Genomic DNA, 20,232 nt, shown 5'->3' on the forward strand with positions numbered 1-20,232 from the left:
GAATATTGAGAGCTGGAGTGAAGGAATGGGTAGCAAAGAAGGAGGAGGGTGGAGGGGGTGTTATATTCATGTGAAACCAGCCCAAACAAAGACTCCCTGTTTCTGGGACCAGACAACCCCCACTTCTCCAAGCAAGATAAATAAATAAATACAAATGGAAAAAGAAACCATATACGCCCACTGAAAGGGCCTGTAAGAGAGTGAGTGACAGACAATTGAAAAGACAAATTGTTACATTGTCTTTGAGTGGGGGTGGCAGGAGGGCTGATGCGCAAAGGTAATTACGAGAAGACGTGAACCGGGGGGTCAGAGGTCAGACTATGTGTCTGACCCCAGGTTTTTAGGCCATCCTGAGGAAAGAAAGAGGGTCTGAATTGGGCCAATGTCTCTCCTACCCCTTCCCTTATTTCTTCCACTGGTCGCCTGGTGACACAAAATGTCTTTTTTTTCATTTTTTTTTTCTTTTTCTTGAAGGTTTTTTCTTTCTCACTTTCAATACTCCTTTTTCTTTCAATACCCCTCCTTAGAAAAACCCACAGGCTATTCTCTGGCCGAGCTGAAAAACGCTGACGAGGCATTTGTCCCGGGGCCACTCACCCATGTTTGATTTAATTGCTTTTCCAGCCCTCTGTGCCACAGCTCTCAGCAGCTGGGTCTGGGGGACAGTGCTCGCTGCCTTGAGGGAGAGGTACTGTTATTTTGACAGTCAGGCGAGGAGACAAGGTTGACCTGACCCATACTCCCTTGGCTGGCTTTCCCATGGTGCTCAAGGGCTGGGAAATGGGAATAGCTACCCTGTTCCTGTTTGTCCCCTGTATCTCTGCCCACAGTGCCACTGCTGCTCTGAGCTCCGAAGCCCCTTGTGTTTTAGGTTAAGTACTGTAGAGTGACTCAGGAACCCATGACGATCGTTTATTCTCCATCCGTAGTGTATATTAACAATTTCTAGTGATGAATTGTTTCTGAAAAGGTTTTTGTTTGATTTCTGCAGCACACAATTCACTTGTATAACACAGAGTTAAAAGTCCAGTAAGTAACATTCAAGCTTTCTAAAAGCTTCCTAATGGTTGTAATGACTGTTTAATTGGTAGCGATCAGGGAATGAAATCCCTTGAAAGAAATATTTCATTTACAAAACGCCGTTTGGGTCCGGAAAAAGGGCTTTCTGACACTTGGTTTGCATATAAACGTGTTGCTACTGCCATGGGTGTTCTAGAGGAATGGACTCACTGATTTTTTTCCTTTCTGTCTCTGGTGAATGCCTCTTCGAATCATGCACGCATGCAGAAACACAACAGCTAATATCCAACGGTGTAAGTCCATTTCTGAGAGTTATATTATTATTCAGGAGGAGGGTGTTGTTTGGAAAATCGAACCGAATTTTGCTGTAGTGGCCAGAGGTGGTAGATTTCCAACAAACTTATGCCCTGCTCTTTTGAAGGTACAATATCTGACAATAAGATCAATCAATTAATGTTACATATGTTAATTGAATGCAATAATGCCACGGTTTTACATTCGATGGTACTCACTGACTGGGTCATTAATTCCCATGTCCAAGACCATTTTTCTGAGTGTTACACATTAATAACACTGTGACATTGGCTTCAAATAATAAGGGGTGGGGAAAGGAAATGGGGTGGGGGTGGTAAGAATCTTATGGCGCGGGATAACTAAACTCAAGGCAACATGCTTTCCTTGTTAACGGCAATGGGTTCCTGATGAAACCACATTGGGGCTACGTAAAGAAAAGTTGGAAGGATGCCCATTTGTTTGTGCAAGGACACGAATGAGACATTCGACTCACCTCCCCCCCTACTCTTACCGGCAGACAACAAAATGTGCAGTAAAGTCTGTCGGCCTGGCCTCCAAAGGAGAACCAGTCTTCATAGGGCTTGTATGTGAGGAGGTAGGAAAACCATGAACATGGTGATGTCGTCATCTTGGCAAACGTCTTATGCCCACCATAACTTTCTTCACGTTTAAATGCCGACAGTCGTTGATCACATTCGAGTTACTATATCGGGCTAGTCGACCTGGAACAATGATCTCCTCTGCATTCATCACTGACCACTCACACGGAGAAGCTCTGTGTGGCCAGATTCCCTTGTCCTCCGTGTAAATGAGAAGTAGTAAAGGCCCCGATCACTCTGTGGGGGGAGACCAGAGCCTAAAACAGCCTTGGGCTGGGGGATGGGGGGGGGGGCTGGGGGATGGAGGTGTGTGTGTGTGTGTGGGGGGGGGGGTTAGCTGGGTTTGTTTATCATTTGCGGCGCTGTAGTAGTATTAGCCTCCAGGTGATGGACAGGGCATAATCGATGGCATGAAAAATGGCACTTCATTTGTTTGAGGGGGTAGAGGCTCTGTTAACCTTACGCTGTCTTCAAACCCCATTAATTTGAATGTTTATGCATGTTAAAGTTAACCAGAGCGCCCTGTGAGCCCTGCTTTGTGTCAGACAGACAGAGTGCATGTGAGAGCCTGGAGCCCAGAGGGCAGAGTGCTGCTCTAATGTCTTTTCAAAATGCATGAGGCCAAGGAGGACGCCACAACACACATTTGCGTGCCCACATTGTGCTCAGTGCATTCAACACACCCGCCACTGTTTTCCTTCACAGTGCATCAAAACACGGTGCAGCAGCTTTCAGTCACGCTGCTGCATGCTCCTAGAACAAACTCCCTGAAGAAATCAAACAGGCCCAAACCCTTAAAATATTTTAATCTAAGCTAAAAACCTTCATGTTTTGCATGTCTTTTTTCCATTAACTATTGTCTTATTAAATGTTTTATCTATTTACTTGTTATATTTGCTTTTATTCATTGTAATTTTTATTTTCTTACTATGCTCTTTTTAAATAATGTATGTAAAGCACTTTGAATTGCCCCTGTTGTATGAAATGTGCTATACAAATAAACTTGCCTTGCCTTTTAGCCATTTGACAGAGTGACAAGCAAGCGAAAACTAGTGGCAAGAAAAAGTACTGTAGTCAGCTCAAAGTAAAAAACTGAAGATTTTTTTTTTACAGTATCTCGATTCCAATTCTTTGCTGATTTACACTTGAAGGAATGTAGGGCGCTTCATATTTTGAAGAAGACAATAAACCATCTGAGATGTATCTCAGCTGTGAAATAAACCGGCATACATTCAAAAATGGTGATGTGAGTATGGTAGTATAAAGTCAAAGTAATTACATACAGATGAATGTCAAAATTACTTTGAGTCATAGTTACCCCTCCAAACCACCACCACCACCACCCACACACACACACACACACACACACACACCCACCCACATACACACACACACACACACACACATACACATACACATACACACACACACACACACACACACACACACACACACACACGCCCAGAATTCTCACTATGATATCTTCATAGTAAAAGCTTCTCTCATGTATTGCTCTTTGCGCTTCATCTGCGCTACATTATCACTGTTTATCAGTTCAATTTGTAATTGAAGAATCCTGTCCATGGTCATTTTCACTTTTTAGTTCATCCAAAAATGACATACGTGATATACAGAAAGCAAACTGGCCTCAATGCCTCTCTCTCTCTCTTACTGTTCTCAGAGGAATTTAATCTGTAACTCATCACAACTGTCAACCTTTGTGTGCTTGTTGAGAAACAGAATGATGTAAACAGACATTTCCCAGTCATCCTTGTTATTGGCTGTATGTGAATGATGATACCCAGACCAGTTTAAATTTAGTAGAATAACTGATTCAAAGATGTGACCACAGTATGCCCCAGCTTTCTTGGTCAGTCAACTAGTAATTTTGCATGATCTGAGTAATTATATTCAGCTTAGCGAATCTCTCCAGAGCCTGCTCAAAGCTCACTACCCTGTTCAACAATAAACAGTCACACTTTATTTGGATAGTCCCCAATAGATGTTCTACAGTCGCTCAAACGATCAACAAACTATCAAGTGCGACTTTGTTGATCTGCAACAGCTTGCTAGGGTTATGGGTAGGGTTAGAGCAAGGGTAGTTGAAAGTTGAAATGTTGTTGACAGTTAGTTGAACATACAGTACACTGAACATCTACAAACCATCTATTTAGGACTGTCCAAATAAAGTGTTACCCAACCAACTTCACTTCTAAGGTTGATACTTGTGTGAGAGATGCCATTACTGTCCCATTAGAGTGCAATGGAAATCAACAGCTCTGTAGCTATGGAAAACTATCAAAAGGTGTACAGGATGTATGGTATAATCGATTGATATTTCAACTACAGTGTACTGTATATCAATTGATATGTCATGAATTTCAAAATGTCCCAAAAAACATTTTATTCAGAAAAACAATGGTAAACAAAAAGATGATGAAAAAAAGGGACATCCATAAACAAGAGTAAAAGCGGACGCGTGTTGAAGTGAAGATGACAGGGTTTCATTTCTGCATTCTCACTTGTGTGGGATCGCAGGACAAGCCATGCTAACAGATCATACCAGTGTGTGTACAGCAGCAGCAGCAGGATTTTCTGTGCTTTCCTTGGCTGGCCGCTAAGAAAGAAAAGCAAAGACTTGTTTGTTTTGCTGTTTTTTTCCCCCTCTACACAAATCAATCTGTCATTTCTGGCTAGGCAGATAGAAAAAGCGCTGTAACAGAGTATGTGGAGAGTGTTAAGAACCAGTGTCTGGTTTTGGCAGCTCCAAATAGCATGCTGTGCATTGTGCTCAGTTTGAATATGCTTAAGTATCCTTTAAAAATCATGGTCAGAGTCATATACCATGAATCAGAGTGTTGCCACAAATAGCTCCAATTTTCTACGCCTTATTTCAAGTGGTTACCTCACATATGTATGTGCAATGAACCGAGTGTACATCCCAAATCAATTACATGAGGGAGTTCACTGCATACATAGAGGTTCATTAGCATTGAAGTCAGTCAGATAATCTTGTTTAGAAAGAGAGGGTTATTTATTTTTATTTTCACATACCCTCCCACGTTATTCTTTCTCTTTGATAGCTTGACATTTTGAAGTAGATCAGTATGATTCAAATGATTGTTCCAAATGAATCCAGCTTGATTTCTGCCCCATTTCATTTGCATAGAAACAGACACTACAGACTGTTTCCACAAAATCAAGGAAGGCACCTATTTCAGTGGGATGTGGAAACATGGAGGAAACGGGTCACCCTTCCAGTCCAGATAGTGTCTCGAGTGGGGCCAGACTCGGAGCTCCTCCCTCTACCCAGTATGGGCCAGATACGGTGTGTGCTCTCCCCTGCTGAGCAGTAATCCTGTAGCCCGAGCACGAGGTATGAGTTATGTGAGAGGTATTTTGGCCCCAATCTGGAGGAGCACAGCAGCACCACAGCAGCAGCACCGTAACCTTGAGTAACTGCAGCAGCCCCCCCCCTCCCCCCCCTCCCCTCCTGCTTCTTCTTCTTCTTCTTCTTCTTCTTCTTCTTCTTCTTCTTCGTCTGAATCCAACTTTCATAAATTACCTGCATTAGTCATGGGGAGGGCAGTGCATGCAGACAAGCCATCACAGGCCGTGGTATACACTATGGCTTACTGTCTTGCGAAATTCCCTCAAGGTGCTAGAGCAACATTGGCTTTGATTCGGAGATCACAACCCTTTAGTATTAGCAGCATCGAAATACAAGTGGGCATTTGTGGGGTTGCCAGTCTCTCTACGACGATACAATCGTCACTGTATCACATAACTGTATCACAGGGGTCAGTGTCTCTGCAGGGGTCAGTGGCCGTGCATTTTTTATATTTATCACTGTATCAATTCTATTCACTTCTTCTAAGCGAATGGGCTTGAATTTCGCAAATTGAATTCAAATTAAAGCGGGATGGCGCAGTAATAAGCTTAGTTCGTTAGAGATAACCCCTTCATTTACCTTTCACAATAGGTCGACTTCCCCAATGACAGCATGTGCCAATCAAGTTTGCCAGTAAGATAAACTGTTTTGTGTGCACTTAGCTAGATGCGCATAATTTGATAAGGATCTTCATCATTACTCATACAATAGCTTTATTTGAAGACAAATAGATTGGCCAGCACTGGCCACAGCTGTTAAGCTTTGTTTATTCTAATGTTATGCAAAGACTCTTACTGAGAGGTATAGTTCCCCCCTCTTGTGAATAGTCAATCACCCACGATGCAGCTATTATGCAGTAACATTTGCTTAACTATCTCCAACTTTTTCTCAATGGCCTTGGCTCGACGAGCCCCACAAAGGCAGTGACCGACAACACTGGAGACCCCACTTGACTCTCTGGAAGGTAGGACCTCTGTGTCGCACTCTCCCTCCCCCCCAGCCCACGGTTAAGAGCTGTTGTTGTTATTTTTCGAAACATTTGTATTTTTTAAGATGTTTTTTTTTCTCCCCCAGCCCCCGCCCCCTTTCAGAAGGTACTGTAACAGACATTTTTTTTACCCTGACCATTTCTCATGCTCATGTACCTTGTCACACTTACAAAGACGTTACGGCCTTGAGGAGATCCAGTGTTTAGCTAACGGTCACTGATGACAAATGTACAGCCACATCCACATGTTAGCTGCGCCGGGCCATATGCCCTTTCATGGGGATGCATGCACATGTATGAGAGATTATGTATTTAAACACTGTTGAATAAAGATCGATGGTTTTGGAAAACCTTGGGAAACTCCATTTTCCTGGTTCCTGAATGTCCAAATATTTAGTCTCTCTATTGTTAATTGTGCAACTGCACCAAAGTGCTCCTGATTTTTAAGTTCACTTGAACAGAGCCTGTTCATGTCTGTCTGTCATGTTCATACTAGCAGTATGGCGATAACGATGACAGCTGCTGGAAGACCACAGTAAAGTCTAAATGACATGATACTTCTTCACAAGGGCAGGGATTTCATCAATGCAGATAACAGCTTCCCTGCACTGTAACTTTCAGAAATGTGTTTGATTTGGCACAATAGCCCACATGTCCCAGATCCCAGAGTTTGACATTTGATGTAGATTATTGTTAACGCGGTTGCACCCACCGGATGACAAGCTCGCCTGGTTTGTCATCCAGTATTATAGGTCACAACTGAACTGACACTTGGATCAAATCCGACTGAAAATCAATTCTGTTCATGTTGACATGTTTCTCAGGCATCTAACAGCATACCAAAAAAAAAAGAAGCATGACTGCCACGACTGCCAATGGCTCCAGGCCTGAGCATAGATTACTTTTTTCCTGCTATGACTGGTGGATAGATGATTCACTTACTTAGTCAAATGTATTTGTTGTAAGTCGCTTTGGATAAAAGTGTCTGCTGAATGCCAAACATTGAAATGTTAATGTACCATTAGGTCAAGAAGACATCCTCAAGGTCCTTAGAGTCCGACATTTGAGTTTAGATGTTTCAGTTCATGACTACCTCATCATGAGAGCTTCATTCTAAATGACCTCCGCTACATTTAGTTTTCCCTGTACCCTGGGCAGGTTTTAGGTTGCTGCCATGGGCCTATGTTGGAACAGCACAGTCACAGAGTGTGTATCTGCTTGGCTTGCTACGTACAGTATATGCAGTCACATCAGTCCGTTCATCTGAGCAAAGCCAGGGCTGGAAAAAATATATATTCACTCACCTCCACCCTAGTCCTAAATACCTAACGTTTGTTTTAGCAACCGTCCATGATGTGCACACTGTAGTTAGGTGCCATCACCCCATAAAGCTGTCTATGTCTATGTAGGAGTATTACTAGGCAGACATGGCACAACCCTTATTAAGGCATCACTGTTTAACTACCTGTAATTTAAATGTCAGTTGTCTCAGTGCTAGATCTCTAAAATACTTGTGACAACTATTGACCATAATTCTCATCAAGATGCTTAACTGTACTGTACTCGGGAACGGCCTTGACAGTTGAGGCATGTATGCAATTAGAACATGATTCAGTTCCTGTCATGTTACTTGTTTTACAGGTGGGCATAGGCCTGTTAAAATTACTGAATAAAAGTAACAGAATCTGGTTCGTATATGCTTGTTTAATTCAAACTATAGACCAATTAACTGTGTAACTCTCTTTTCGGCAATTAGGCTCCATTTTGAGGAGAGGCAGGGTGCATGCTTATTGCCCACACACACCACAACCCAATATTGCCCTCTTGGAATAGTTTTGAGATGCTTGCTGCATGATACATAGTGGAACGATATAGCTACTGTATCCAGTGAACTAACAACATTGGAAATTATACTATCGGCTGCAAATAAAATAAACGTAACATTGGTAAAATACTAGAGTATTTACTACAGACATCACTCACGGCAGACAATGTTTGTTCTTGTCTCCTCTGGCCTGCAGTCATGTAAGCTGATATGCAGTATTCCGGGAGATGATTTAGTAGACTACATTACGACTCTGTGATTTCAACAGCCGTAAAATGCATCTCCCAATCAAAACAGTTATTAATCATTTATAATAGTCAGCTTGTATATACAATGTATTTTTTTAAAAAACGATTCTTTTGTTTCCTCTAAGTTCCTTTGTTTTCTATGGAGAATGGTTCAATTAGGAATTAACACTATTAGCAAGACAATGAGACGCAAATGAATGCACATTTAAATTGGCAGATTTCACACGTCTTGTCTCTTTCTAAAAACAGCTGTTAGGGAGAACACAAAGTTCAGATGACCACATTTACAGCCATCTAACGAGTTAAAATAAACAATATATATTTCAATAAACAATTCAATAAGTCAACAACAGGGTTGTATTTGTAACTAAAACACATTGGATTATTTATCGCCAGTGTTTAGACCTACATACAATCGTAGCCTAAAACGTTTTTTCTTTTCTTTTCTAAAGCGCAGTCGGGTTGACCGTATGGATATTTTGTATGTTGCTGTCAGGTCAGGTAGTTTGTTTTGACAAAGGAAGAGAAAGGGTAATGAAGGGGGTAGGGAAAGTTGAGTCGTGTTTTACGCAGTGTGTAATTGAGTACTTTGATTGACATGTGAGTGCCAAAAGGCGCAGACGCTTTCCGATTGGACGACGCGCACTTCACCATCTCCTCTTGTCTCCGAGCTGCGCGTGCACCGGGCCAGTTATCTGTGCAGACGGCGGAGTGAGGCAGTTCGCCGCAGAGGGGGAAACAGAGAAGCTGCAACCAGAGGAGGCAGCAGTGAAGTTGACTGAAACCTGAAACTTTATACTGAGAGAACATTTATCAACAGGACACAGCTTTTCTTCATTTTCTTTTTTTGACCAAAAGCAAGTCTTGTTCATTGTTCCAGAAAAGCTCCTGTTGTGAGCTGCATTTCTTTTCTATTCTGCAGGACTCTCCTCTTGTTCTCACTATGAGGTCCTCTGAGCCCTTGTGCTACTGGAGAATCATCCCTCTGGCTTTGACCATGGCACTGGTGTCAATGTGCACAGCCTCTGAATATGAATACCTGAGCTGGAAGTCGGACATGTATAACGGTGGGCGCAGCTATGGCAAGCCCCCCCAGTGTGTGGACATCCCAGAGGACCTGAGGCTCTGCCACAATGTGGGCTACAACCAGATGCTGCTTCCTAACCTCCTGGAGCATGAGACCATGGCTGAGGTCAAGCAGCAGGCTGGCAGCTGGGTGCCCCTGGTGCACAAGAGTTGCCACCCTGGCACCCAGGTGTTCCTCTGCTCCCTCTTCGCCCCAGTGTGTCTGGAGCGCCCCATATTCCCCTGCCGTTGGCTGTGCGAGGCTGTCCGTGACGGCTGCACCCCCATCATGGAGTCATTCGGCTTCCCCTGGCCTGAGATGCTCACCTGTGACAAGTTCCCTCAGGATGATGTGTGTATCGCCATGACTGCGCCCAATGCCACTGAGGCCACCAAGCCCACAGGTAAGCAAGGCCACCAGAATGCCTGGATTCATTATCTCTACTGGTCACACACACACACACACACACACACACACACACACACACACACACACACACACACAGACTTTAAGCTGAATTGTTGAATTCAAATACTTGTATTTTACTTGATAAAGCTTCAATAGGAAACAATTCACTTATTATTTAAGTGTTTTGTAATTGTATCGTTCTGGCAAAGAAAATGAATTTGGTGTATTTTTATTTAGCATTTTTTATTCATCAAATATTCATTCCAACTGTTTTCTTACCAAAACTCATATAACAAGGGAGTATTAGGCAAGTGGATAGTCTATAATGATAGCCATTAAAGGACTATGTATTTTTCCATGTAGCTATATGGAACAACTTAAAAGCACTGTGAACACCAACACTTTGCCCTATAGGATGTATACAGAGCTACTTGACTGAGATAACAAATAGCCACTACTCTGACATAGTGTGAGAATTGACACCCATGCAGTTCCACAGGCCACAGAATGTTGTTTCAGGGGTTCAGGTCTGTTTGTAGATGTCAATTCTCATGCCCATGAACCAATACAACCTTTTGGGGTAAATGTACCTATGGCTGCTTGATCTTATCCAGAGTAGATTGTAAAACAAAATCAAACAAAATCAGCTATAGTAGTTTTTTCAGCGCATTTACTTTTACTTTAGTCTTCATTGGGAGTAAAGGTATGTGAAAAGCAAATGTTGCTCGCTGTTGACAAAGTAGTGATGTTGTGATATTGTAATGCTCCTTTAACAGATGGTAGCAATTTATTTCAAGGTGTTTGTTGAGTTTTGAGGACAATGCTGGGAGTCCAGCCACAAAACTAAGCCATCTATTAATTTCAAATTTATGGTGACCTCTCAACTGACTTCATATTCAACAAAAAAGTGCGATCTAAGTAGACAAACATGAACAAATATAATTTGAATGACTGATAGAACACACACAAGTGAAATCTGAAAACCAGACGGACAAAATGGAAAGAGATACAAAAATAAAAATAAATCTTGCACTGTCAATCCTGCTAATGTAATAAACGTGTGTTTCATGGCCAGAGTGAATTCCCACAGGCACTGCAGAGATACTTGGCTATAGATAGGCAGATAGCCTCCCTGGATTTCTGGGCTGTCTTACAGTCTGGCTTAAAATGACTAAAACTATCTCATTTTGAATTGGAGGTGCAGCACAGTTTCCCCAAGCTAAATCTGAAATGTGCAACTCAGTGAGACAGACTTACTGATTACAACAAAAAGTAATGAACAAATGCAACAAAAGTCAGTGTGTGAATGCTGTAGAAGGATATATGCACAAGAAAGAGTTTCTCTGAATCTCTTGTTCCTGTCATGGTCTGTAGTTTATCACCATGTTTTCAGTATCTCTGGCAGGCATACGAATCTCTTTTTTGAAAGGCTGGGGAAAGGCTGTTCTCGTACTAAGGTGTACCAGAGAAGGGAAAGTACAACAAGCTCATGCAAATTGCTCATAAATGAAAAGGGGACTTTCCATCATCAACTTCCTTATATTTTGATCTACAACAACACATAATGCTGCAAAACAACATCACCACTGAGATGTGGATAATTTCGAACACGAATACCTCCGTCAAACTGGTGTGGACTGGACTGTAGACTGTCCAGACCCCCCCTGACAAGGAGGTTTCACCCGGTGGTGCTGCAGTTTACACAGTACTTACTGTATCTGAGGTAGTCTATCTGCCTATAGTGTGAATGTGCTGGGTGGAGGGGCTGACATGGTGGTATTGGGGCTGGTATGGGTAGCAGGAGCCCATTGCCTGAGAAAGGCCTCCTCTTGGAGCTCGGGGACCACACAGGGGATTCACAGTCTCTAGACGTCACCTGTTATCATATGGTGTCAGCACTTGCGATAAATAAACCAAGCGTTTGCCCAGCCCAGTAGGCCACAGGGTTGGTCTTGTTTTAACCCCACAATGAGTCCTCTACTCATTAGAGCGTGTAAATGCCTGTCTTTGTTTGGCGCCTCATCGCAGTTGGCTGATATTGTACATTTATTAATCCACAGCTAGATATTCTTGTACAGGGAGACACGAAAAGAGTAAGTAGTGTAGTTATTTAGTGCAAAGTAATGAAAATGTATTGGCTATTACAGTCGATTTTTTTTCTTTCTTACCTTTAATTGATAAAAAAGAAATAAGTGAATACGGTGATTTTAATAGAAGTTAGATAAAGGGGTTGTCACTGCTACTTGATGAGTATTAGGCAGGTGATAATTGATTTAAAGTAGAAACAAGATGAAATGGTAAATGGTGCTTCTTTGGCTTTGTAAACAGTGGCTGTTTTCACAAGCTCTTTCCACCTGGGTGTAACTTTCACAAGCGTTTGTCAAACACACGTAATGGACAACTGGCAAGCACAACAAAAAAGGATAATTGTGTATAAATATGTATTTGTTTACGTTTTACCATCTGTACATGTATTTAGAGATTGGATGTTGAACCTGGGCACAACCAACATGTTGTTATGGTATTTAAAAGTTTAAAAGTCATCAGTAACTTAATTGTCAAATTCATAAAATATTCACTAAACTCACTTTACAGTGGGACACTGTAATTATAATCAACCAGTGCTTTAATGTCAATGTCATGTCATATTTTCTAAGAATTATTTTGGGAACTGGGCTTTCTGTAACATTGGAAAGTAGACATTTAGTACACGTTTCCTGGAAGAGTTTCAAGCTTCAGTCTTCTCTCCGTCCTCATAGTGCATCATTTGAGAATCTATACGGGGATTCAGTTCTGACAGTGATGAATGAATTATCTTTGAAAAGTTTCAGGTAACAGTGTGTGTGTGTGTGTGTGTGTGTGTGTGTGTCTACATGCAGGCACGTGTGTCAAAGTGTGTATTCAGATATCAAACAGAAAAGACACCGGGCCCGCAAGGTAGACCGTAGGCGTAGAGTGTGAGTCAGTGTGTCAAGTTACAGTAGCACAGAGACTCTTAACAGATCAGAACCAAACTACCTAATGACCAAGGAATGATGGCCACATTGGCCCTCGTGTTGGACACTGAGAGGGGTGCTGATACCCCCTATCATCTGGTTCATCTACAAGATAGCAGGCAGCTCTGTTTACTGCAGGCTGCAGTTATAGTCGGCTATAAAAGCAGAGGACATTCCAAACAGAGGTCAGGTCATCAGATCCTTGACCTGACGGGCAAGATGTTTACTGTCGAGCCAGAACTAGTTTCACAGTGAGCCCCGGGTTTGTTTCAGTACAACATTTCAACCATAAGAAGGATTCGAAACATAGATACTGTAGTAAGTAAAAAAAAAAAGCAACAAATGGTTTAACATGAAATGCTGAGGTGAAGTGAGGTGTGAACACCCACTAAGGCCTGTTGGGGTCAGTGTTGCTGTTGCTTGTTTCCATAGTTTATTTCAAGGAAGAAAACTGATGTAAAGTGCTGTAAATAGTTTTTTTTTGCGTTGGTTCAAAGCTTGCTAGTATACCAGGTGGATGATTTTTTGCCATTCCCATATTTCTTCCTTAAAATGAATGTCCCTTCTTCCTCTCACAGGTTACTCCCCCATCTGTCCTCCATGTGACAATGAAATGAAAACAGACGCCATGCTGGACCACATGTGTGCCAGCGAGTTTGGTAAGCATCCTTGTTAGCACAACCCTACCATGTACACTCTTGACATTACCTACCAAAACACACACACACACACACACACACCACACACACACACACACACACACACACACACACACACACACACACACACACACACACACACACACACACACACACATACACACACACACACACACACGCACACACACACACCACACACACACACACACACACACACACACACACACACACACACACACACACACACACACACACACACAGTATTGGTCAAAAGTGTGGGATGTGCCGTCTGTTGCATCACTATAGTACCCTACCAGGACTTCATGTGATTCCATACTGTACTGTATGGGGCTACAGTGTTTTTGGAGTGGGCCAGAAGCCTTCAAAGGCCCACCATAAGAGACCTGTACATAAACAAGCTTAGAGAAGAAGGGACACTTCTTATCACTGGATTGCTGAGCTTCATAAATTCCTCGACTCTTACCATTCCAGTTCCAATAATGAGCTTGCTTCTTTATCCTAGCTACGATGGTCTGTACAGAAAAACAGGAGCGCTCCAGTACAGTCATTCATTGTATTGTTTGTGTGAGTGAGGTCTTATGTGAGGTGAGTTAGGTTAATCAGTCTATTGGAAACCAAAAGGCTCTTAAAAAGAGTTAGATTAGAAGTGGGAGAACTTCTGAAAGGGGATCAGACACGGAGTAACACACAGTACTGTAAGCCTCATGGTTAGTCTAGAGTCTCGTGGATTTAGTGCCAACGGACCACAGTAGATTGATAAAGTGGAGGGGAGGGGAAATAAAATCAATAACCGTACTTTCATACCCTCTAAACATGCCCAACCATAAACACACTCATGAGGTCCAAGCATAGTTTCACGAAAGAAATGTTCCAGAGCAATTGCAACATTTCATGCTCTTTGGATGAGAACTATTATTATTTTATACAGGCCCTGGCCAGTCATAGGCCCACGATGTCGGTAGAAAAAATAGGCCTGTCTTTCATTATCAGAGGCTTTGACCAGATGAACATTTTTCCACATCTACTTTCAGACAATGCTCAGGGTAGGAGTTCTTTTCCAAGTCACAACTGTGTAGTGGAGGAGTTTGAGTATGTGAAATCCCAAAGATTTACAAATGTATACTTCTGGGGATTATTCCTCTCATTTTTAAAACACATAGTGGATTATGCGCCAACTGACTGAAAGTAAACAGAAGTGAAGGTCTTGAGAAAGATCCCCTCTGGGGGTCATATACCATGTTCTGCCTTGTTTTCTTGGCTGTATGTTTAATTCTCACAGCTTTACTTGTAAGCTGAAAAGAACAACCTCCTTAACCCGCTGGAAAAACAAAGTTGGAGAGTTTTTTAACCCCTGTGACTCCATGTCACGGTCTGTATTAGCCTTTTAAAGGCTAATATTCTGCAGCTAATGAATTGGGGTCATTGAGAGTGGCACTAAAGTCTTTATGTGGCAGGTATTTGAAGCTGTAAAGTGGGATGTTTGTTCTGCTGTCTGGGCCTGCGGGAGGTGTCAGTGGGCTAGCTCAACTCTTATTGGTCCATATCATCCCAGACCAGAGGATTGGGCGTAACATGTCCATTAACATTCTGCTTGACAATACCATCCGTTCCATACATTTCCACAAATCTTGCCAGTGCAATATAGCAACAGCATTGTTGTTGTATGCAGTGAATGTGAGAGCCCAACACACCTAGAGACAGTAATTATATGCAGTGAGAATGTGCACAAGTTGCTGCGCTCCATCCTTTTCTTTTTAATTGCTAGCCAGCCTCCAAGTCGCGGTGGTTTTCAAAAAAACCAATTCCAAGTGCCAGACTTTGGGAAGACGGACTGTGAGCATTAAAAACAGATTTCCATTCACCATGGTTCTCAGGAAAAGCAAACACAAGGTTGATGCTCTTTAAATGGACCGTCTTCTGAAGGGCCAAACTGTTCTGTCCTCAGGAACCGGCCCAGTTTGCCAAGCGAGAGTGGCACACTGTTTCACTATCTCTCATCTCTTGTTTCATCTCCGATAAAGACAGATGTTGTTTTGATTCCTTGTCATCGCCTTTCTAACGCGTGACATCTGAACTCTCCCTGGCAGGCTGAGCATGGGTGCTGATAATGACTGTTAAATGAGGCTGTTATTGCTACCATTAGAACCAATCACGGCGGGGGGGGGGGTCCTCCCACGAGAAACAAGCAAGCCTGTTTACAGTTGCATTCATAGTAGTGTGGCAGTGCCACGGTGGTTTTTCTGTATGGGCATCGTGTGAACTCGCAATGTTTACCCTGACAAGAGGTTTGAGACAACCATAGTGAGTTCCTTGGAGCCAGACTACCAGTAATGGCCTTCTTATTGTGTATCTACTGCATTATGCAACGCTGGGTATGATTAAAAGGGAATAATGATGTGGAAGTCTGATAATGACAACTATGCATTTAGTCAGAGAAGAGACATGTGCAATGTGAAAGCAATTATGACATGATTTGACTGAAAGGTCAAGGTTTTTACTTCAACAAAGCATCTGGCCAATTTGTTTAGCTTTCATCACGCCACTTTTGGTCAGACCAAAAGTGGGGAGGCTTCTCAGAGATGCAGATTGCTTAGACTAGACTTAGACACTACTCTAGACTTTCTCCATCCAAGTGTTGTTGTACTGTTTTTGTACACATTGTCATTATGTCCATTTGTATACATTGATAACCAAATAGACAATGACGTGAGCATAAGTAATCTACTGACTAACTTTAAACTGTGTAGTTAAAGCAGCCAGAGGAATCTTACATAGTGCTTTTTATTAATCTGTGTGGACTAATCATGTCAAAAGTATGCCTGCTCTGGCACTGATTTAGCTTTTTTCCTCACTGAAAACCTCAGTTCCTGGAAACATCTTACTGCAAAAGGCCTGTTCTCATTTAACATGAAAGTTAAGTGTGAAAGAAATGTGTATTAACTTAATAATGTGTGTGCTATTGTTTGAAGTCATTAATAATTGCTTCCTTCCAATCTCACAATCACGTTTGACGTTCGCATGCAAGTTTATCTTGATAAAGCTGTAGATTTTTTTTTAGCAAGACAACGTTTTGATTGTGAATGGTTGGATACAAGAAAATCTGGCAGAGGAATAATTCCGTGTTTATAAGGCACAAGGAGTCGTAGAAATGTGTTATTCCAAGAGGAAAATCTTTGATCGTGTCTTGCTTTGAGTAGATAAGCCACATTTTTAACTGAGAAGGGATTGAAAATAGACAGCAACATTGGAAAAAACAATATTCCAAGAAGAATGTCTTTTTTAAAATCTGAAATGTAGAGGAATAGGTTTTTGGGTTTGTTTGTTGCATAGACCCTTTATTTCATGTTAGTGTAAGTTAACAGTTGAACCTAAAACATTGTGTGCTTTTGATGGTTACAACGGCGTAGGTCAGGACATGTTTGAAATACCAGTGGAGATAGCTAAAACCCTCCCTGGTTCTTCAAAGCTACTGATGAAGCTGTTTCTAAACAGACTCCATCACTACAGTCTTTGCTGGTGATGGTTTTATGGTTTATCCCTCTCAACATTTTGTTCCCCTGCAATGATTTATGTCCATACTTAAGGGGTTTATTGCAGCTCTTTGTTACGAAACTCTAGAACCCTCTCCAATTGAATTTGTGTGCTCTACTTTGGACAACTGACTGTTCTTCTTGTTGACAATTGCACCATCGCCATGCTAATGCAGTAAACAAAAGTGTAGCCTTAGCTATGGACGGCTCACACAGAGCTCACGGGAGCAGACAGGTTTCATGGTTGTGAATGGTGGCAGCACACCCCCTCCTGCTGGCTTTATGGCACCATCTGATCTGGCTGAAAGCCTGTCTCGCCCGGAGAGGAGAGGAAACCGGGTGAGGGGTCGGGGACAAAGGTTAAAGCCTAGATGTCCACAGACTTTACAGCGCTGACGATTGATGGAGATATTTGGATGCTGACTGAGACGTGCCTGGGAGTTGAAGTTTGGTTTACACTTTGCATTTTCCCCTTTCCATCTTGGCCCACGGTACATGTGAAAGGAATGGATTGTGAAAGAGTTATAATTCTTGTGTCAGTTGATAGTTTGGGGGGGAATAGTTTCCAAAACGTGGGCCCAGAATGTATTAGATTAAGAGTAACACGCAACCGAGTTGAACTGCCCCTCGGGCGCCGATCAATGACTGAGTCATTTCCCCCCTTAACAGTTAAATAATTTCATATGCCATACCTGATCTCTGTGCACTTCAGATGAGGAGATTATACACACAACGCAAGGTGCAAAGAAAGTTCAGTGCAGAGTTTAAGCTGGATTTATCAGGTTTTGAAGTGGTTTCAGGGGTGGGCTAGACCTTCTCTTTTATGACTCGCTAATTATGAAAGCCACCCGTTTTGATTTCATTTAACACTAAGCCTCCTCACACCGACTTCCCAAGGACCAGAAACAGAGGATAAAAGACCTAATCCCTACCATGTGCACTGTTAATACCTGGAAAACGGGACTGTTTCATTTCATTCTTTTAACACTTTAATTGGCAATGGGAAGATATAGGGTGCAACTGACGAACCCTTAAACTGGGTAGTCTGTTGTAGCTCATATGGGGGCCTTTCCAGTGCTGTGTTAAAGTATTTTGAAACATTTTATACATTTACTGTTTTGCTCTATGGATTCTGATCTTACTGCAAGACACGTGTAGGTTTTCTCTAACACTAGATTTTCGAAAACTAATCGGTGCCAAATTGAATGTATCATGGGTGAAATGGGTGTTTATGGTGTAGAGCTGTACTGTACTGTGGGTCACATGACTATCGCTGATCTGGCCAGGACCTTAGATCAACAGGGAGTCACCACGGTAATGCGCCACATGTTTTTCTCATGTTACCGTGAACAAGGTCACCTGCTACAAACACTAGATGAAGAGGCGGTGTGTGTCCACAGAGAGGGCTGAGATCTGGACCACCATGCGGCTGACTCGTGCACCGTTTCAGGAGGGGAGGTGGAGGAAACAGGAAGATTAGGAGGTTAAATAGAGTTTAGTGAAAGATCAGACCGATTTAGACGATTCAGAGGCCCGGTGTAAGATTTGGAGAGAGATAAAAGTCAAGAGGAAAGGGTGTTATTCCAACATTTGGTGGGAGTAGACGAGTGTCCTGGTAATAATGGGCACACACAGTTGTTTACCGTAGTACCGCAGTTGTACCTCTATCAGTCACCAACTAGTATACAGTAGAGGTGATGAACATAAGGTGAGGCCAGTGCCTTTCCACGGGTCATTTCGGCAGTTGGTCATTAGGGTGCAGAGAGAGAGATCCAGGTTTCTATAAGCTCATGAGAGAGAGAGGGGGGGGTATTCTGGGGAACAAACCCCCCCGCCTCAGGTTACATCTGGATGGTCTCGGGGCCAGACAGGAGACGTCATTTGAACATTCCTGTCCAGTGAAAAGAACAAGAGAGTGTAGGCGGATCGGTTTCCCCATAGAGAACCATTCCTCTGGATGCTGTCTCCTGTCATGTCCTTGGAAGAAAGAGAGAAAGAGTGAGCCTGATATTGTGAGAGTGAGTCAGAGTGAGTCTGATATTGAGCCACCCTCCGCCCCCCCCTTTCATCAGTACTCTTATCTTACCTGAATGATCCTGGCCACTCGGGACATGCCACTGATACCTCTCTGCAACCCAACTCTCTCTGTCCTCCTGCCTCCTGGCATGCCGCACGGAGGGATAATATCACTGGCGTTTTGTTGGGTTATGAAACATTAACTAACACTTTTTAGCTCAAGTCCAAGTAGAAGGTCCTCAGGATAACCACACAGGGGTAATATAAGCTCATGACTCATTATGCTCAGTAAGCTGATAAGAATGTTATGTTTACGTCTTCCCTAACAACTTTCCCTCTTATCTTTCCTGTGTTTTCGAATGTGTAGCCTTCAGGACCAAGATCAAGGAAGTGAAGCGGGAAAACATGGACCGCAAGGTGATTCTGCAGAAGAGGAAGAAGGTATTGAAAATGGGCAACCTGAAGAAGAAGGACCTGAAGAAGCTGGTGCTCTACCTGAAGAACGGCGCCGACTGTCCCTGCCAGCAGCTGGACAACCTGGGGAACCAGTACCTGATCATGGGCCGCAAGGTGGACAAGCAGTACCTGCTGACAGGCATCCACAAGTGGGACAAGTCCAGCAAAGAGTTCAAAAAGGCCCTCAAGAAACTCAAGACCTACAAGTGTCCAGCTTTCGAGAACGTCTTTAAATAATCACCCCCCCACCCCCCCTTTCCCATTTCGCATCTCATGATACATACGAACTTGCACATCACACCATACAACCCAAATGTTTTGCTTTTTTTTATTGTTTTGTTTATATATCTATATTATCTTTGTATATTTACTGACCAACTTTTGAATTTTTCCATACACCCATTCTTTTCTGGTTGACCATTGTGATCGTTGAGGCCTCCTGCTGCCGTGGTGGGTTTCCATTTCTCTGAGAAGTTAAAAGGACACTACAGTAATCTCTTGTTTCACTGACGTTATTTCCACTTTGTGTACTGAATGTACAGTAGATCCTCTTTGTTGCACCCTCCCAGATATCGCTGTATAAAGAATCACAGTTCTGAGAGTTCCTGGCTGAAACTGATTCACTTTCTCTCACTCTGATCATATGAATAGAGATCCTAGACCGACAAATTAGATCATACAGTATTGAATAGATTCAATACAGAAACCGACAATT

At 42.6% G+C, this 20,232-nt stretch overlaps 1 protein-coding gene across 1 annotated transcript; it reads left to right on the forward strand.

The window, feature by feature from the left end:
• Window positions 1–9,308: 9,308 nt before the first annotated feature.
• sfrp1a (secreted frizzled-related protein 1a) lies at window positions 9,309–19,766 on the forward strand (the record flags this gene model as incomplete). The annotated part of the gene is made up of 3 exons (XM_080533058.1): window positions 9,309–9,834; window positions 13,414–13,494; window positions 19,429–19,766. The coding sequence occupies 3 exons, from the start codon at window positions 9,309–9,311 to the stop codon at window positions 19,752–19,754; spliced, it is 933 nt and encodes a 310-aa protein (XP_080389184.1). The 3' UTR covers window positions 19,755–19,766.
• Window positions 19,767–20,232: the final 466 nt, after the last annotated feature.

This window comes from Nansenia antarctica (assembly GCF_963989245.1).
Source record: "Nansenia antarctica genome assembly, chromosome: 5".
NCBI lineage: Eukaryota > Metazoa > Chordata > Actinopteri > Argentiniformes > Microstomatidae > Nansenia > Nansenia antarctica.